The sequence below is a fragment of the Odontesthes bonariensis genome, chromosome 3 (genome assembly GCF_027942865.1).
Source record: "Odontesthes bonariensis isolate fOdoBon6 chromosome 3, fOdoBon6.hap1, whole genome shotgun sequence".
NCBI lineage: Eukaryota > Metazoa > Chordata > Actinopteri > Atheriniformes > Atherinopsidae > Odontesthes > Odontesthes bonariensis.
In genome coordinates this window covers 650,032-666,337 of record NC_134508.1, presented here as the reverse complement: position 1 = coordinate 666,337, position 16,306 = coordinate 650,032, and the positions used below count along the sequence as shown (strand labels likewise).

The window sequence follows — 16,306 nt, the reverse complement described above, 5'->3', positions numbered from 1 at the left end:
TATATATAACTATATATGAAACTGTTGATCGATCATGGACAGAACACTCAGGACCTGAATAACTGTTTCACAGGAATCTGACTGTTTAACATTAAAAAGGCTGAAAATATCACATAAATCTAATTTCTGCTGCTCTGGTTCGTCTGAAACTGCTTTAAATTAAATGATTTGACATGGTTGATGACATCAGCTCCCACAGTGAAAACAGACGTTTTCATTATAGATGTTCATAATAAATAAAGATAAAGTACAGACTGCTGGTTTTCTGCCTTCAGACGGCGTCTCACAGGCAGTTTGCCCCGACTCGCTGCTCTCAGGCAGAACAAAAGCCCCCATAAAACAGACCCTTTCATCCCATAAAACAGACACTTTCATCCCATAGAATCAGCACCGTGATGCACACATCTGTTCTCATCCTCATGGTGGCTGAACAAAGAAAAAACACATTCCTCTGAAGATGCTCAGCTACATGGACTGAAGATGAGGGAAGAAGCAGAAATTGTCCAAAGAGAAACTCTGAGAGAGCTTCAGGAAGCTGCAGAACTGCTGATCAGGACTCTTTAAAGGTTAAAGAAATAAACGAGACTGGTTTATGATGAGTCCATTTGTCTCCTTGGTGTCGTTGTTATGACGGATGATGGATTTATGGTGCAACTGATCCATCATCATCATCTATTTCATATAATAATGAATATTTGAAGACCCACATCTCTGTGACACCCTGTTGAGACCTTATAAAACCTAAAATCCTGCTTTATTTAACACCCAAAGGATCCTTTTCCAGCAGCAAAGGGTTAATCTGCTGTTTGATGGGCTGCAGCAAAAGGCCGTTCAGCACAACAACAGCTCCAGCCCACACAACATGTGTCTGCTGCTACCAGCCAAAAACATTCAGCAAAAACATTCAGTAAAAACATTCAGCAAAAACATTCAGCAAAAACATTCAGCAAAAACATTCAGCAAAAACATTCAGCAAAAACATTCAGCAAAAACATTCAGTAAAAACATTCAGCAAAAACATTCAGTAAAAACATTCAGCAAAAACATTCAGTAAAAACATTCAGCAAAAACATTCAGTAAAAACATTCAGCAAAAACATTCAGTAAAAACATTCAGTACAAACATTCAGTAAAAACATTCAGCAAAAACATTCAGCAAAAACATTCAGTAAAAACATTCAGTAACAACATTCAGTACAAACATTCAGTAAAAACATTCAGCAAAAACATTCAGCAAAAACATTCAGCAAAAACATTCAGTACAAACATTCAGTAAAAACATTCAGCAAAAACATTCAGCAAAAACATTCAGCAAAAACATTCAGCAAAAACATTCAGCAAAAACATTCAGCAAAAACATTCAGCAAAAACATTCAGTAAAAACATTCAGCAAAAACATTCAGTAAAAACATTCAGCAAAAACATTCAGTAAAAACATTCAGCAAAAACATTCAGCAAAAACATTCAGCAAAAACATTCAGCAAAAACATTCAGCAAAAACATTCAGCAAAAACATTCAGTAAAAACATTCAGCAAAAACATTCAGTAAAAACATTCAGCAAAAACATTCAGTAAAAACATTCAGCAAAAACATTCAGTAAAAACATTCAGCAAAAACATTCAGTAAAAACATTCAGTAAAAACATTCAGCAAAAACATTCAGCAAAAACATTCAGTAAAAACATTCAGTAAAAACATTCAGCAAAAACATTCAGTAAAAACATTCAGCAAAAACATTCAGTAAAAACATTCAGCAAAAACATTCAGCAAAAACATTCAGTACAAACATTCAGTAAAAACATTCAGTACAAACATTCAGTAAAAACATTCAGTAACAACATTCAGTAAAAACATTCAGCAAAAACATTCAGTAACAACATTCAGCAAAAACATTCAGTAAAAACATTCAGCAAAAACATTCAGTAAAAACATTCAGTAAAAACATTCAGTAAAAACATTCAGTAAAAACATTCAGTAACAACATTCAGTAAAAACATTCAGCAAAAACATTCAGCAAAAACATTCAGTAACAACATTCAGTAACAACATTCAGCAAAAACATTCAGTAACAACATTCAGCAAAAACATTCAGTAACAACATTCAGCAAAAACATTCAGTAAAAACATTCAGCAAAAACATTCAGCAAAAACATTCAGCAAAAACATTCAGCAAAAACATTCAGTAAAAACATTCAGTAACAACATTCAGTAAAAACATTCAGCAAAAACATTCAGTAACAACATTCAGCAAAAACATTCAGTAAAAACATTCAGCAAAAACATTCAGTAAAAACATTCAGTAAAAACATTCAGCAAAAACATTCAGTAAAAACATTCAGCAAAAACATTCAGTAAAAACATTCAGTAAAAACATTCAGCAAAAACATTCAGCAAAAACATTCAGTAAAAACATTCAGTAAAAACATTCAGCAAAAACATTCAGTAAAAACATTCAGCAAAAACATTCAGTAAAAACATTCAGCAAAAACATTCAGCAAAAACATTCAGTACAAACATTCAGTAAAAACATTCAGTACAAACATTCAGTAAAAACATTCAGTAAAAACATTCAGTAACAACATTCAGTAAAAACATTCAGCAAAAACATTCAGTAACAACATTCAGCAAAAACATTCAGTAAAAACATTCAGTAAAAACATTCAGCAAAAACATTCAGTAAAAACATTCAGCAAAAACATTCAGTAAAAACATTCAGTAAAAACATTCAGTAAAAACATTCAGTAAAAACATTCAGTAACAACATTCAGTAAAAACATTCAGCAAAAACATTCAGCAAAAACATTCAGTAACAACATTCAGTAACAACATGCCATATAAACATTCAGCCGAGGCTCTGAAAGGCAGAACTGTGACCTGTTGGGTAAAAGAGACAAAGAGCTGCTCGCCTCCTTCTCCCTCTGCTCAGGCAGAACAACATCTGTTCAACATCTGTTCAACATCTGTTCAACACAGAACAACATCTGTTCAACATCTGTTCAACACAGAACAACATCTGTTCAACACAGAACCACATCTGTTCAACATCTGTTCAACACAGAACCACATCTGTTCAACATCTGTTCAACACAGAACCACATCTGTTCAACATCTGTTCAACACAGAACCACATCTGTTCAACACTGAACAACATCTGTTCAACATGTGTTCTCTGAACAACATCTGCTCAACATCTGTTCTCTGAACAACACAGAACAACATCTGTTCAACATCTGTTCTCTGAACAACATCTGTTCTCTGAACAACACAGAACAATATCTGTTCAACATCTGTTCAACATAGAACAACATCTGTTCTGCAGCTGCACCTGATGCTTCATGGAGACATCGACGACACAAAGAAAACAACGAGCTGACGTCCACATCTGCACAAAACGGATAAAAAGTCCTAAAAACCAAACTGTAACGTCCTTCTCTCAAGATCACAAGTTACCTTGAACTAAAGATAATTTTATCCAGATAAAAGATTGAGAGAACTGATGAGCAGAAGAAGGAAGGAGGGCTGGTCAGGAGCACTTCCTGGTTGGACTTAGACAATAAAAGACGTGACAGAGAAGGATCGATCTAAAGTACATTTATACAATGCTGCCGCTTGCTATCTTTGGTTTGACTTCAGGAAACAGGTGGAAAATAAAACTAAATTTAAAAAAAACACGTCGTGGACTCCATTGTTATCATCGCGTGCAGTTTCTCTTGTGGCCACCAGGGGTCGTATTTTCTTTGAGCATAGCGCCACATGGTCACTTTTTGAGGAGGGGGACGGCCTTAATTTACCAGATTTTCCTGTAAAACAAACTTCCTGTTGTGGAAACAAGTGGAAAAAATGACAGAAAAGTCACTAAAGAGCGTCTGTGATCAACATCGAGAAGGAACCATAACTAAAGTATCTAATCAGTAGCTACAGGACTGGGTTGTGATCTTTGTGATAATTCAAACACGTCCGTCCTCGACTTCTCCAGAATAAAACTAAGGGGAAAAAAAATAAAACTAAGGCTTTATTAGTGAATTTGTTTCCCCATTTTCTCAATATGGGAGCATAATTACATGATTATAGACCCAAACACTGGACCACAAGACAGATAAAGTGTTCAGGAACAGCCAAAAGTAAAGTCTGGGTCCACATGAAAAGTCCAAAGTTCTTCAGGAAACACCAACACACGAAGATGAGGAATAATATCAGCAGCGAGGAAACCTGAATCCCAGTTCCTTTGTTCAAGCCTTCAGGCAGAAATAAAATAAAAAGGAGAACATAGAGAGCTGCAGGCTTCACTGAAACTTCAAACCCTCATATCCTCCAGATGAAGGAAAGCAGCTGTTTCTGTAACTCTTTGTCTCACATTCAGGGCCCAAAAGCTAAAGCTGAAATCCATTGTTTCAGATGGAGCTGGTCCTCTGCACCGTCCTCTCAGAACAACAACACCGCCATTTCTTAAAGAGTTTACTGTGTGCCGGTAAACATTTGGTCAACATTTAGGGTTAGTAAGGGTTTATTAGGTTAGGGTTTATTGGTTTAGGGTTTATTGGGTTAGGGTTTATTGGTTTAGGGTTTATTGGGTTAGGGTTTATTGGGTTAGGGTTTATTAGGCTAGGGTTTATTGGGTTAGGGTTTATTGGGTTAGGGTTTATTAGGCTAGGGTTTATTGGGTTAGGATTTATTGGGTTAGGGTTTATTAGGCTAGGGTTTATTAGGTTAGGGTTTATTAGGCTAGGGTTTATTGGGTTAGGATTTATTGGGTTAGGGTTTATTGGGTTAGGGTTCATTAGGTTTATTGGGTTAGGGTTTATTGGGTTAGGGTTTATTGGGTTTATTGGGTTAGGGTTTACGGGGTTAGGGTTTATTGAGTTAGGGTTTATTAGGGTTTATTGGGTTAGGGTTTATTGGGTTAGGGTTCATTAGGTTTATTGGGTTAGGGTTTATTGGGTTAGGGTTCATTGGGTTAGGGTTCATTAGGTTTATTGGGTTAGGGTTTATTGGGTTAGGGTTTACTGGGTTTATTTGGTTAGGGTTTACGGGGTTAGGGTTTATTGAGTTAGGGTTTATTGGGTTAGGGTTTATTGGGTTAGGGTTCATTAGGTTTATTGGGTTAGGGTTTACTGGGTTAGGGTTCATTGGGTTAGGGTTTATTGGGTTAGGGTTCATTAGGTTTATTGGGTTAGGGTTTTTTAGGCTAGGGTTTATTGGGTTAGGATTTATTGGGTTAGGGTTTATTGGGTTAGGGTTTATTGGGTTAGGGTTTATTAGGCTAGGGTTTATTGGGTTAGGATTTATTGGGTTAGGGTTTATTAGGCTAGGGTTTATTAGGTTAGGGTTTATTGGGTTACGGTTTATTGGGTTAGGGTTCATTGGGTCAGGGTTTATTGGGTTAGGGTTTATTGGGTCAGGGTTTATTAGGTTAGGGTTTATTAGGCTAGGGTTTATTGGGTCAGGGTTTATTAGGTTAGGATTTATTGGGTTAGGGTTCATTGGGTCAGGGTTTATTGGGTTAGGGTTTATTGGGTTAGGGTTCATTGGGTCAGGGTTTATTGGGTTAGGGTTTATTAGGCTAGGGTTTATTGGGTCAGAGTTTATTAGGTTAGGATTTATTGGGTTAGGGTTCGTTAGGTTTATTGGGTTAGTGTTTATTACGTTTATTGGGTTAGGGTTTATTGGGTTAGGGTTTATTGGGTTTATTGGGTTAGGGTTTACTGGGTTAGGGTTTATTGAGTTAGGGTTTATTAGGGTTTATTGGGTTAGGGTTTATTGGGTTAGGGTTCATTGGGTTTATTGGGTTAGGGTTTATTGGGTTAGGGTTTATTGGGTTAGGGTTCATTGGGTTTATTGGGTTAGGGTTTACTGGGTTAGGGTTTACTGGGTTAGGGTTTATTGGGTTTATTGGGTTAGGGTTTACTGGGTTTATTGGGTTAGGGTTTATTGGGTTTATTGGGTTAGGGTTTACTGGGTTAGGGTTTATTGGGTTTATTGGGTTAGGGTTTATTGGGTTTATTGGGTTAGGGTTTAATGGGTTAGGGTTTATTGGGTTAGGGTTTATTGAGTTAGGGTTTATTAGGGTTTATTGGGTTAGGGTTCATTAGGTTTATTGGGTTAGGGTTCATTAGGTTTATTGGGTTAGGGTTTATTGGGTTTATTGGGTTAGGGTTTACTGGGTTTATTGGGTTAGGGTTTACTGGGTTAGGGTTTATTGGGTTAGGGTTTATTGAGTTAGGGTTTATTAGGGTTTATTGGGTTAGGGTTTATTGGGTTAGGGTTCATTAGGTTTATTGGGTTAGGGTTTATTGGGTTAGGGTTCATTAGGTTTATTGGGTTAGGGTTTATTGGGTTAGGGTTCATTGGGTTAGGGTTCATTAGGTTTATTGGGTTAGGGTTTATTGGGTTTATTGGGTTAGGGTTTATTGGGTTTATTTGGTTAGGATTTACGGGGTTAGGGTTTATTGAGTTAGGGTTTATTAGGGTTTATTGGGTTAGGGTTTATTAGGTTTATTGGGTTAGGGTTTATTGGGTTAGGGTTCATTAGGTTTATTGGGTTAGGGTTTCCTGGGTTAGGGTTTATTGGGTTAGGGTTCATTGGGTTAGGGTTCATTAGGTTTATTGGGTTAGGGTTTATTAGGTTAGGGTTTATTGGGTTAGGGTTTATTGGGTTAGGGTTCATTAGGTTTATTGGGTTAGGGTTTATTGGGTTAGGGTTCATTAGGTTTATTGGGTTAGGGTTCATTAGATTTATTGGGTTAGGGTTTATTGGGTTAGGTTTATTAGGTTAGGGTTTATTGGGTTTATTAGGTTTATTGGGTTAGGGTTTATTAGGTTTCTTGGGTTTATTAGGTTTATTGGGTTAGGGTTTATTAGGTTAGGGTTTATTGAGTTAGGGTTTATTAGGTTTATTGGGTTAGGGTTTATTGGGTTAGGGTTTATTAGATTTATTGGGTTAGGGTTTATTAGGTTAGGGTTTATTAGATTTATTGGGTTAGGGTTTATTAGGTTTATTGGGTTAGGGTTTATTAGGTTAGGGTTTATTGGGTTTATTAGGTTTATTGGGTTAGGGTTTATTAGATTAATTGGGTTAGGGTTTATTAGGTTTCTTGGGTTTATTAGGTTTATTGGGTTAGGGTTTATTAGGTTAGGGTTTATTGGGTTAGGGTTTATTAGGTTTATTGGGTTAGGGTTTATTGGGTTTATTGGGTTAGGGTTTATTAGGTTAGGGTTTATTGGGTTTATTAGGTTTATTGGGTTAGGGTTTATTAGATTAATTGGGTTAGGGTTTATTAGGTTAGGGTTTATTGGGTTAGGGTTTATTAGGTTTATTGGGTTAGGGTCTATTGGGTTAGGGTTCATTAGGTTTATTGGGTTAGGTTTTTTTAGGTTAGGGTTTATTGGGTTAGGGTTTATTGGGTTAGGGTTTATTAGGTTAGGGTTTATTGGGTTAGGGTTTATTAGGTTAGGGTTTATTGGGTTAGGGTTTATTAGGTTAGGGTTTATTAGGTTAGGGGTCATTGGGTTAGGGTTTATTGGGTTAGGGTTTATTGGGTTAGGGTTTATTGGGTTAGGGTTTATTAGGTTAGGGTTTATTGGGTTAGGGTTTATTAGGTTAGGGTTTATTAGGTTAGGGGTCATTGGGTTAGGGTTTATTGGGTTAGGGTTTATTGGGTTAGGGTTTATTGGGTTAGGGTTCATTAGGTTTATTGGGTTAGGGTTTGTTGGGTTAGGGTTTATTAGGTTAGGGTTTATTGGGTTAGGGTTTATTGGGATATGGTTTATTGGGTTAGGGTTTATTGGGTTACGGTTTATTGGGTTTATTAGGTTAGGGTTTATTGGGTTAGGGTTTATTGGGTTAGGGTTTATTGGGTTACGGTTTATTGGGTTTATTAGGTTAGGGTTTATTGGGTTACGGTTTATTGGGTTTATTAGGTTAGGGTTTATTGGGTTACGGTTTATTGGGTTAGGGTTCATTAGGTTTATTGGGTTAGGGTTTATTGGGTTAGGGCTTATTGGGTTAGGGTTTATTAGGTTAGGGTTTATTGGGTTAGGGTTTATTGGGTTAGGGTTTATTAGGTTAGGGTTTATTGGGTTATGGTTTATTGGGATAGGGTTTATTGGGTTAAGGTTTATTAGGTTAGGGTTTATTGGGTTAGGGTTTATTAGGTTAGAGTTTATTGGGTTAGGGTTTATTAGGTTAGGGTTCATTAGGTTTATTGGGTTAGGGTTTATTAGGTTAGGGTTTATTGGGTTAGGGTTTATTGGGTTTGGGTTTATTAGGTTAGGGTTTATTGGGTTAGGGTTTATTAGGTTAGGGTTTATTAGGTTAGGGTTTATTTGGTTAGGGTTCATTGGGTCAGGGTTTATTGTTTTAGGATTTATTGGGTTACAGTTTATTGTTTCAGGATTTATTGGGTTAGGGTTTATTGGGTTTGGGTTTATTGGGTTAGGGTTTATTAGGTTTATTGGGTTAGGTTTTATTAGGTTTTTAGGGTTAGGGTTCATTGGGTTAGGGTTTATTGGGTTAGGGTTTATTGGGTTAGGGTTTATTAGGTTAGGGTTTATTAGGTTAGGGTTTATTAGGTTAGGGTTTATTGGGTTAGGGTTTTTTGGATTAGGGTTTATTGGGTTAGGGTTTATTAGGTTAGGGTTTATTAGGTCAGGGTTTATTGGGTTAGGGTTTATTAGGTTAGGGTTTATTAGGTTAGGGTTTATTGGGTTAGGGTTTATTGGGTTAGGGTTTATTGGGTTAGGGTTTATTAGGTTAGGGTTTATTGGGTTAGGGTTTATTAGGTTAGGGTTTATTAGGTTAGGGTGTATTGGGTTAGGGTTTATTGGATTTGGGTTTATTGGGTTAGGGTTTATTGGGTTAGGGTTTATTAGGTTAGGGTTTATTGGGTTAGGGTTTTTTGGATTAGGGTTTATTGGGTTAGGGTTTATTAGGTTAGGGTTTATTAGGTCAGGGTTTATTGGGTTAGGGTTTATTGGGTTAGGGTTTATTAGGTTAGGGTTTATTGGGTTAGGGTTTATTGGGTTAGGGTTTATTGGGTTAGGGTTTATTAGGTTAGGGTTTATTGGGTTAGGGTTTATTAGGTTAGGGTTTATTAGGTTAGGGTGTATTGGGTTAGGGTTTATTGGATTTGGGTTTATTGGGTTAGGGTTTATTGGGTTAGGGTTTATTGGGTTAGGGTTTATTGGGTTAGGGTTTATTAGGTTAGGGTTTATTGGGTTAGAGTTTATTAGGTTAGGGTTTATTAGGTTAGGGTTTATTGGGTTAGGGTTTATTGGGTTAGGGTTTATTGGGTTAGGGTTTATTAGGTTAGGGTTTATTAGGTTAGGGTTTATTGGGTTAGAGTTTATTGATCAACTACCTGTAAACTTAGCCCAAGAGCTATTAATAACTCATCAGGGTCAAACGTTTTGCATTAAGCTGAGCATCTGTGACAGAAAAGTGACGTCTGAGAAGTGATGAAAGGGCGGGTTAGGGTTTGGGTAAAGGTTAAAGGTCACTACTGCCACCCACCAGGGTTCTATAATAAAAACAACTGTTAAAATGGAACTGAATATGATTAATAATCCCATTTTTCCTGCGATATTTCCAAATGTCATCGCTGTGATCATGTCTGCTGTAGACCCAGAATAGAAAGTAATCGGCGGTTCCACCAAACATGGAGAAGGGTACGGAACTTTTACTCGGCCATTTTCATTTTAAAGTTCTTCCAGACGGCGGAGTCGACAGAAACAAAGTCATCTGTAAACTCTGCCAAGTTGAATTGTCTTCTCAAGTTGAATTGTCTTCTCAGCGTAGTAGTTCCAGTCTAAAATATCACTTAAAGGCAAAACACACAACTGATAGCAGCAAGTCATTCAAGGAAACAGACAGTGGAGCGAGGCTTCTACATAAAAACTACAGAAAGATGCTGATGTTAAAAGTGTGTTTGCACAACAAATGTTATGGCACTTTCATTCATATGGCAGCACATTTAAAATAAAGCTAAATGCTAAAAGCTATACACTACTTTTGGATTCATTTTTGGATTCTGCGTACAAATGAGATTAATTAGGGAAATCATTAGATTAATTAGATTAAACATTTTAATCGCTGCCCAGTCCTATAAAAAAAAAAACACCCTCAGACAGCTGTCGTAATGAACCTGGATGATGTTTGGTTAAGTTAAAGCAGCGTAACGTTGTGGTTAGGTTCAGGAAAAGATTGTTGTTGGGTTTAAAATGTAAAATACTGAACATCACTGTTAAATAGTGTTGCAACTCGTAAACTAGACCACCGTAGGTGCATGTTTGGCAGCTTGTTGTTGCCCGTTTCACGTTTTATTATAAGATAACACATGTTACCGTCATATTATCACAAGCCATCACAAAACCAGCACGAACACAATTAGCTGCATATTGCGTTATGTCACATTTTCCTCATTTTAAGTTAATTTTTGGGTTCTAAGAACTTCATCATGCTGCTGATGAGTACATCCTTTAACAATCATTTACATAAAAACTACAGAAAGATGCTGATGTTAAAAGTGTGTTTGCACAACAAATGTTATGGCACTTTCATTCATATGGCAGCACATTTAAAATAAAGCTAAATGCTAAAAGCTATACGCTACTTTTGGATTCATTTTTGGATTCTGCGTACAAATGAGATTAATCGTGATTAATCAGGGAAATCATGTGATTAATTAGATTAAACATTTTAATCGTTGCCCAGCCCTTGAGTTTAAAATAAATATCTTATTACAGGTTTTCTCTGTAATATTTCTGAGGGTTGTGGAACACCAGCTTGGTATTATTTTGGGGGCATTTGACATTTTAGATGAAATACTTGATGAAAACAATCCCGAGCTGCAGTTCTCCACGTGTGTAAAAACAGCATGACATGCAGCAGCATCAGGCTGAGTGACGGCGGACGGAAAACATCAGAAAACATCTCGTCCTTTGTGTCACGGCGGCTGTTTCCAGCTCGCTCAGCGTCTTCTTTGTCTGAATAAAGTGTCACAAACAGAAATGATCACGTCTCCAGGAGCTCAGACCAGAACCCTCTGACGCCTCATCCACGTCTCACCAACAACAAAGAAGTTGAGCATTTACCCAGGATCCCCCCGTCCCCTCCTCTGAGCCTCCAGCTCTGCCCCATGAATTATGGAGCGGGGCTATATTTGGCCTGAGCGGGCAGATGGAGCTCTGTTCACTTTAAAGCTGCCTGAACATCTCAGCTCCAGCCACACAACACACAGCCAAACGCACGAATCTGCACGTGCACGCGCCTCCTCTATACGTGCACGCGCCCTGCATGTTTCCAGCCGCGCATGGGAGCAGGATGAACCTGTTTCTAATGAGCTGGGGTAGTTTTTCACCCCATTATCATCACCCCATTACCCTCCTTTCTTTAGAACCAGCGGGTCCTGGTCCAGCGGTGGTCTGCTGGACCAGGACCCGCTGGACCAGGACCTGCTGGTTGATCTGCTCTAACTGAGTCACTTTGGTGACTCCTGAATCTTTCCAGAGCATCCAGAGGATGAACCAGAGGATGGCAGGGTTAGGATGGACTCCAGCCTTCAGCTGAACACGGTGCAGGTTTAACACATCCCCCCCCCCACCCCCAGGTGTGGGACCCTCACCTCCACTATGAACGTGTTCTCCTCGCCGCGCACCGACAGCACCCAGAACAAAAGGGGGAAGCAGCAGGTTTTCCAGCAGAATCCGCGGAGCCCCGCTTTCCTCCGCCGCCCCGCTCCTCCTCCTCCCGCCGCCATGGCCGTGTCCCCGGAATCTCGCCCTCCTCCTCCGCCGCGTTCCGCCGGTGCTTTCCAGGCTCCTGCTCCGACCCTCACCGGAGGAAGCGGCCCGTGTGCTGGGGCTGCATCCCGGCCGCTCAGCGCGTCTCTCGGCCGGCTGGTGGCGTGTCTTCAGCTCGCGGAACAGCTGGAGGATCCAGGCAGGCAACAAGGCAGGTTGGCCGCTCCGGGTACCAGTGAGGAGGAGAGGGGGGAGGGAGGGGAGGGAGGGGAGGGAGGGGAGGGAGGGGAGGGAGGGGGAGATGTGATGGATGTTGTTGCAGGAGAGCTGAGCCAACGCGGAGGGCGCCACAGAGGCAGGAAATGGAGCCTCATTTTACCCAGAATCAGGCTGAAAAAGTCAAATTAAAATCAAATCAAATTTATTTATATAGCACATTTCATGTCCAAAACAGTTCAAAGTGCTTTACATAAAATAAAAGCATTGCAGCAGGGAGTGGAAGAAGCATTAAAAATACATAAAAGAATATAAAGAGAAACAAATAAAATCATTTAAATGAATTTAAAAACCAGCAACAGTCCAGATAAGTTCAAAGATAGCGTGCAGATTTCATGCATAGACACATGAGAACAGAAATGTCTTTAACCTGGATTTAAAATGTCTCCATTTGGTGAAAGTTTAATCTCCACTGGCAGTTTGTTCCACTTGTTGGCAGCATAACAGCTAAATGCTGCTTCTCCATGTTTAGTCTGGACTCTGGACTGGACCAGCTGACCTGAGTCCTTGGATCTCAGAGCTCTGCTGGCTTTATATTCTCTGAACAGATCACAGATTGTAAACCATCAGCAGGCTTTTAAAATCTATTCTGTGACTGACTGGAAGTCAGAGTAAAGATTTTAAAGCTGCTGTGATGTGTTCAGATCTCTTAGTCCGGGTTAAAACTCCAGCAGCAGCGTTCTGGATGAGCTGTCAGTCAAATTAAGACCAAAAAAGCACAAAACATTCAGGATTATCATAATAATGTGTCGCTTTAATGGGACAAAAAACTGCTGAAACAACACCTGAGAAGGCAGTGTGTGTCATAACAATGTTTCAGATGTTTTTCATCATAAGAGCTTAAATACACTGAAAAAAACAACTCATAAGATTTATCAAATCAAATCAAAATCAAATCAAATCAAATTTATTTGTAGCACATTTCATGTACAAACAGTTCAAAGTGCTTCACATAAAATAAAAGCATTGCAGCAGGGAGTGGAAGAAGCATTACAAATACATAAAAGAATATAAAGAGAAAGAAATAAAATCATTTAAATGATTAAAAGAATATAAAGAGAAACAAATAAAATAATTTAAATGAATTTAAAAACAAGCAACAGTCCAGATACTTAAAGGGATAATCTGGAGTAAAATGCACTTTAGATCAATTTACGGGTGTTTTGAGAATTTCGATTTGACCGTTTTTAGCCAAAAGTAGTTTGCCTGGAAGTGACGGGGGCAAATCATGTCACCGCTACAAAATGCTATTTTTACACCTCTTCTACAGCTCCAAACAACATAACACTTACGTGGTAGTGAGTAGAGGGTCCCTAAAGCCAAACCGAAGTGTCCCGAGGTCTTCATGTGGTCGGATATAGAGTCCAGAATGAATTTAATCAAGCCAGTACCTTTCCGGAAATGTTGCTGCTGCAGCTGCCACTGAAGACCGTGGTGAAGTTGGTTTGATATTCGACAGATATTCACAATAAGGAAATAAGGTGTCTTTTTTTTTCCAATACCTCCCAAGCCTTGTGACCTAGTGAGTGTAGCACCAACCACACACCTTTTTTTACATCAATTGTATGCACACGCTATCTGAAACAAAGATCTGAAACAAAAATATAATTAACAAAACAAAGTTTGTTTAAAGAAATGAATATAAAATGGAGTGTGCATTCAATTGGTTCTTTGGGTCCCCCTCCTTTATGGGGACTGAAACGCGACCTCGATGAAACAGAACATCCTTCCTTTTTTTTTCAATCACTTTTCCTCGACTAAGTTGGAAAACATCACAGATTAAGGAAAAGTGGTTCGGGACATTTTTAAAGACTTGACCACCTGTCTGCAGCACTTATAACTCTCACAGCGTTTCACAGAAGCTTCATCATGTAAATCTTATCATTTCATATTAGTATAAAATACTGCTCATTCTCACCCTTCAGTTCACACATTTCAGCGGATATTTGGTTGTAAATTATAACATTATAACCTTTAAGAAAAGTATTAATTTGTACAAAGACTGCACGAGAATAAATATATATTCAATTCCTTTCAGTTTTATTGATAAAGCACCAAATCACAACAAAAGTCATCTCAAGGAAACTGGCAGCTGGTTCCTCAGAGAGGGGCCTGATAACTGAAGGCTCTGCCTCCCAAACTGGCAGCTGGTTCCACAGAGAGGGGCCTGATAACTGAAGGCTCTGCCTCCCAAACTGGCAGCTGGTTCCACAGAGAGGGGCCTGATAACTGAAGGCTCTGCCTCCCAAACTGGCAGCTGGTTCCACAGAGAGGGGCCTGATAACTGAAGGCTCTGCCTCCTAAACTGACAGCTGGTTCCACAGAGAGGGGCCTGATAACTGAAGGCTCTGCCTCCCAAACTGGCAGCTGGTTCCACAGAGAGGGGCCTGATAACTGAAGGCTCTGGCTCCCAAACTGGCAGCTGGTTCCACAGAGAGGGGCCTGATAACTGAAGGCTCTGGTTCCACAGAGAGGGGCCTGATAACGGAAGGCTCTGCCTCCCAAACTGGCAGCTGGTTCCACAGAGAGGGGCCTGATAACTGAAGGCTCTGGTTCCACAGAGAGGGGCCTGATAACGGAAGGCTCTGCCTCCCAAACTGGCAGCTGGTTCCACAGAGAGGGGCCTGATAACTGAAGGCTCTGCCTCCCAAACTGGCAGCTGGTCCCACAGAGAGGGGCCTGATAACTGAAGGCTCTGCCTCCCAAACTGGCAGCTGGTTCCACAGAGAGGGGCCTGATAACGGAAGGCTCTGCCTCCCAAACTGGCAGCTGGTTCCACAGAGAGGGGCCTGATAACTGAAGGCTCTGGTTCCACAGAGAGGGGCCTGATAACTGAAGGCTCTGCCTCCCAAACTGGCAGCTGGTACCACAGAGAGGGGCCTGATAACTGAAGGCTCTGCCAGAAAGTGTAATGTGTATAAAGTGTAATGTATATAAAGTGTAGTGTGCATAAAGTGTAATGTATATAAAGTGTAATGTATATAAAGTGTAATGTGTATAAAGTGTAATGTGCAAAAAGTGTAATGTGTATATAGTGTAATGTGTATAAAGTGTAATGTGTATAAAGTGTAATGTGTATAAAGTGTAATGTGCATAAAGTGTAATGTGTATAAAGTGTAATGTGCATAAAGTGTAATGTGTATAAAGTGTAATGTGTATAAAGTGTAACGTCCAAAAAGTGTAATGTGTATATAGTGTAACGTCCAAAAAGTGTAATGTGTATAAAGTGTAATGTGTATAAAGTGTAATGTGTATAAAGTGTAATGTGCATAAAGTGTAATGTGTATAAAGTGTAATGTGCATAAAGTGTAATGTGTATAAAGTGTAACGTGCAAAAAGTGTAATGTGTATATAGTGTAATGTGTATATAGTGTAATGTGTATAAAGTGTAATGTGTATAAAGTGTAATGTGTATAAAGTGTAATGTGTATATAGTGTAATGTGTATAAAGTGTAATGTGTATAAAGTGTAACGTGCAAAAAGTGTAATGTGTATATAGTGTAATGTGTATAAAGTGTAATGTGTATAAAGTGTAATGTGCATAAAGTGTAATGTGTATAAAGTGTAATGTGTATAAAGTGTAATATGTATAAAGTGTAATGTGTATATAGTGTAATGTGTATATAGTGTAATGTGTATAAAGTGTAATGTGTATATAGTGTAATGTGCATAAAGTGTAATGTGTATAAAGTGTAATGTGTATAAAGTGTAATGTGTATAAAGTGTAACGTGCATGAAGTGTAATGTATATAAAGTGTAATGTATATAAAGTGTAATGTGTATATAGTGTAACCTGTATAAAGTGTAATGTGTATATAGTGTAATGTGTATAAAGTGTAATGTGTATATAGTGTAATGTGTATATAGTGTAATGTGTATAAAGTGTAATGTGTATAAAGTGTAACGTGTATAAAGTGTAATGTGTATATAGTGTAATGTGTATAAAGTGTAACGTACATAAAGTTAATGTGTATAAAGTATAATGTGTATATAGTGTAATGTGCATAAAGTGTAACGTGCATAAAGTGTAATGTATATAAAGTGTAATGTGTATATAGTGTAATGTGTATAAAGTGTAACGTGTATAAAGTCTAATGTGTATATAGTGTAATGTGTATATAGTGTAATGTGTATATAGTGTAATGTGCATAAAGTGTAACGTACATAAAGTTAATGTGTATAAAGTGTAATGTGTATATAGTGTAATGTGTATAAAGTGTAACGTGTATAAAGTCTAATGTGTATATAGTGTAATGTGTATAAAGTGTAACGTGTATAAAGTGTAACGTGTATAA

The 16,306-nt window shown here is 38.4% G+C and overlaps 1 protein-coding gene across 1 annotated transcript in view; it reads right to left on the bottom strand.

Moving 5' to 3' along the window:
• mmp24 (matrix metallopeptidase 24) overlaps positions 1–11,972 on the bottom strand; it is an 82,608-nt gene extending 70,636 nt beyond the window's left edge. The window contains exon 1 of the mRNA XM_075460017.1: positions 11,618–11,972. Coding sequence (XP_075316132.1) covers positions 11,618–11,752 — 135 coding nt within the window. The 5' untranslated portion in view covers positions 11,753–11,972. The remainder of the gene's footprint in view (positions 1–11,617) is intronic.
• Between the last annotated feature and the right edge of the window lie 4,334 nt (positions 11,973–16,306).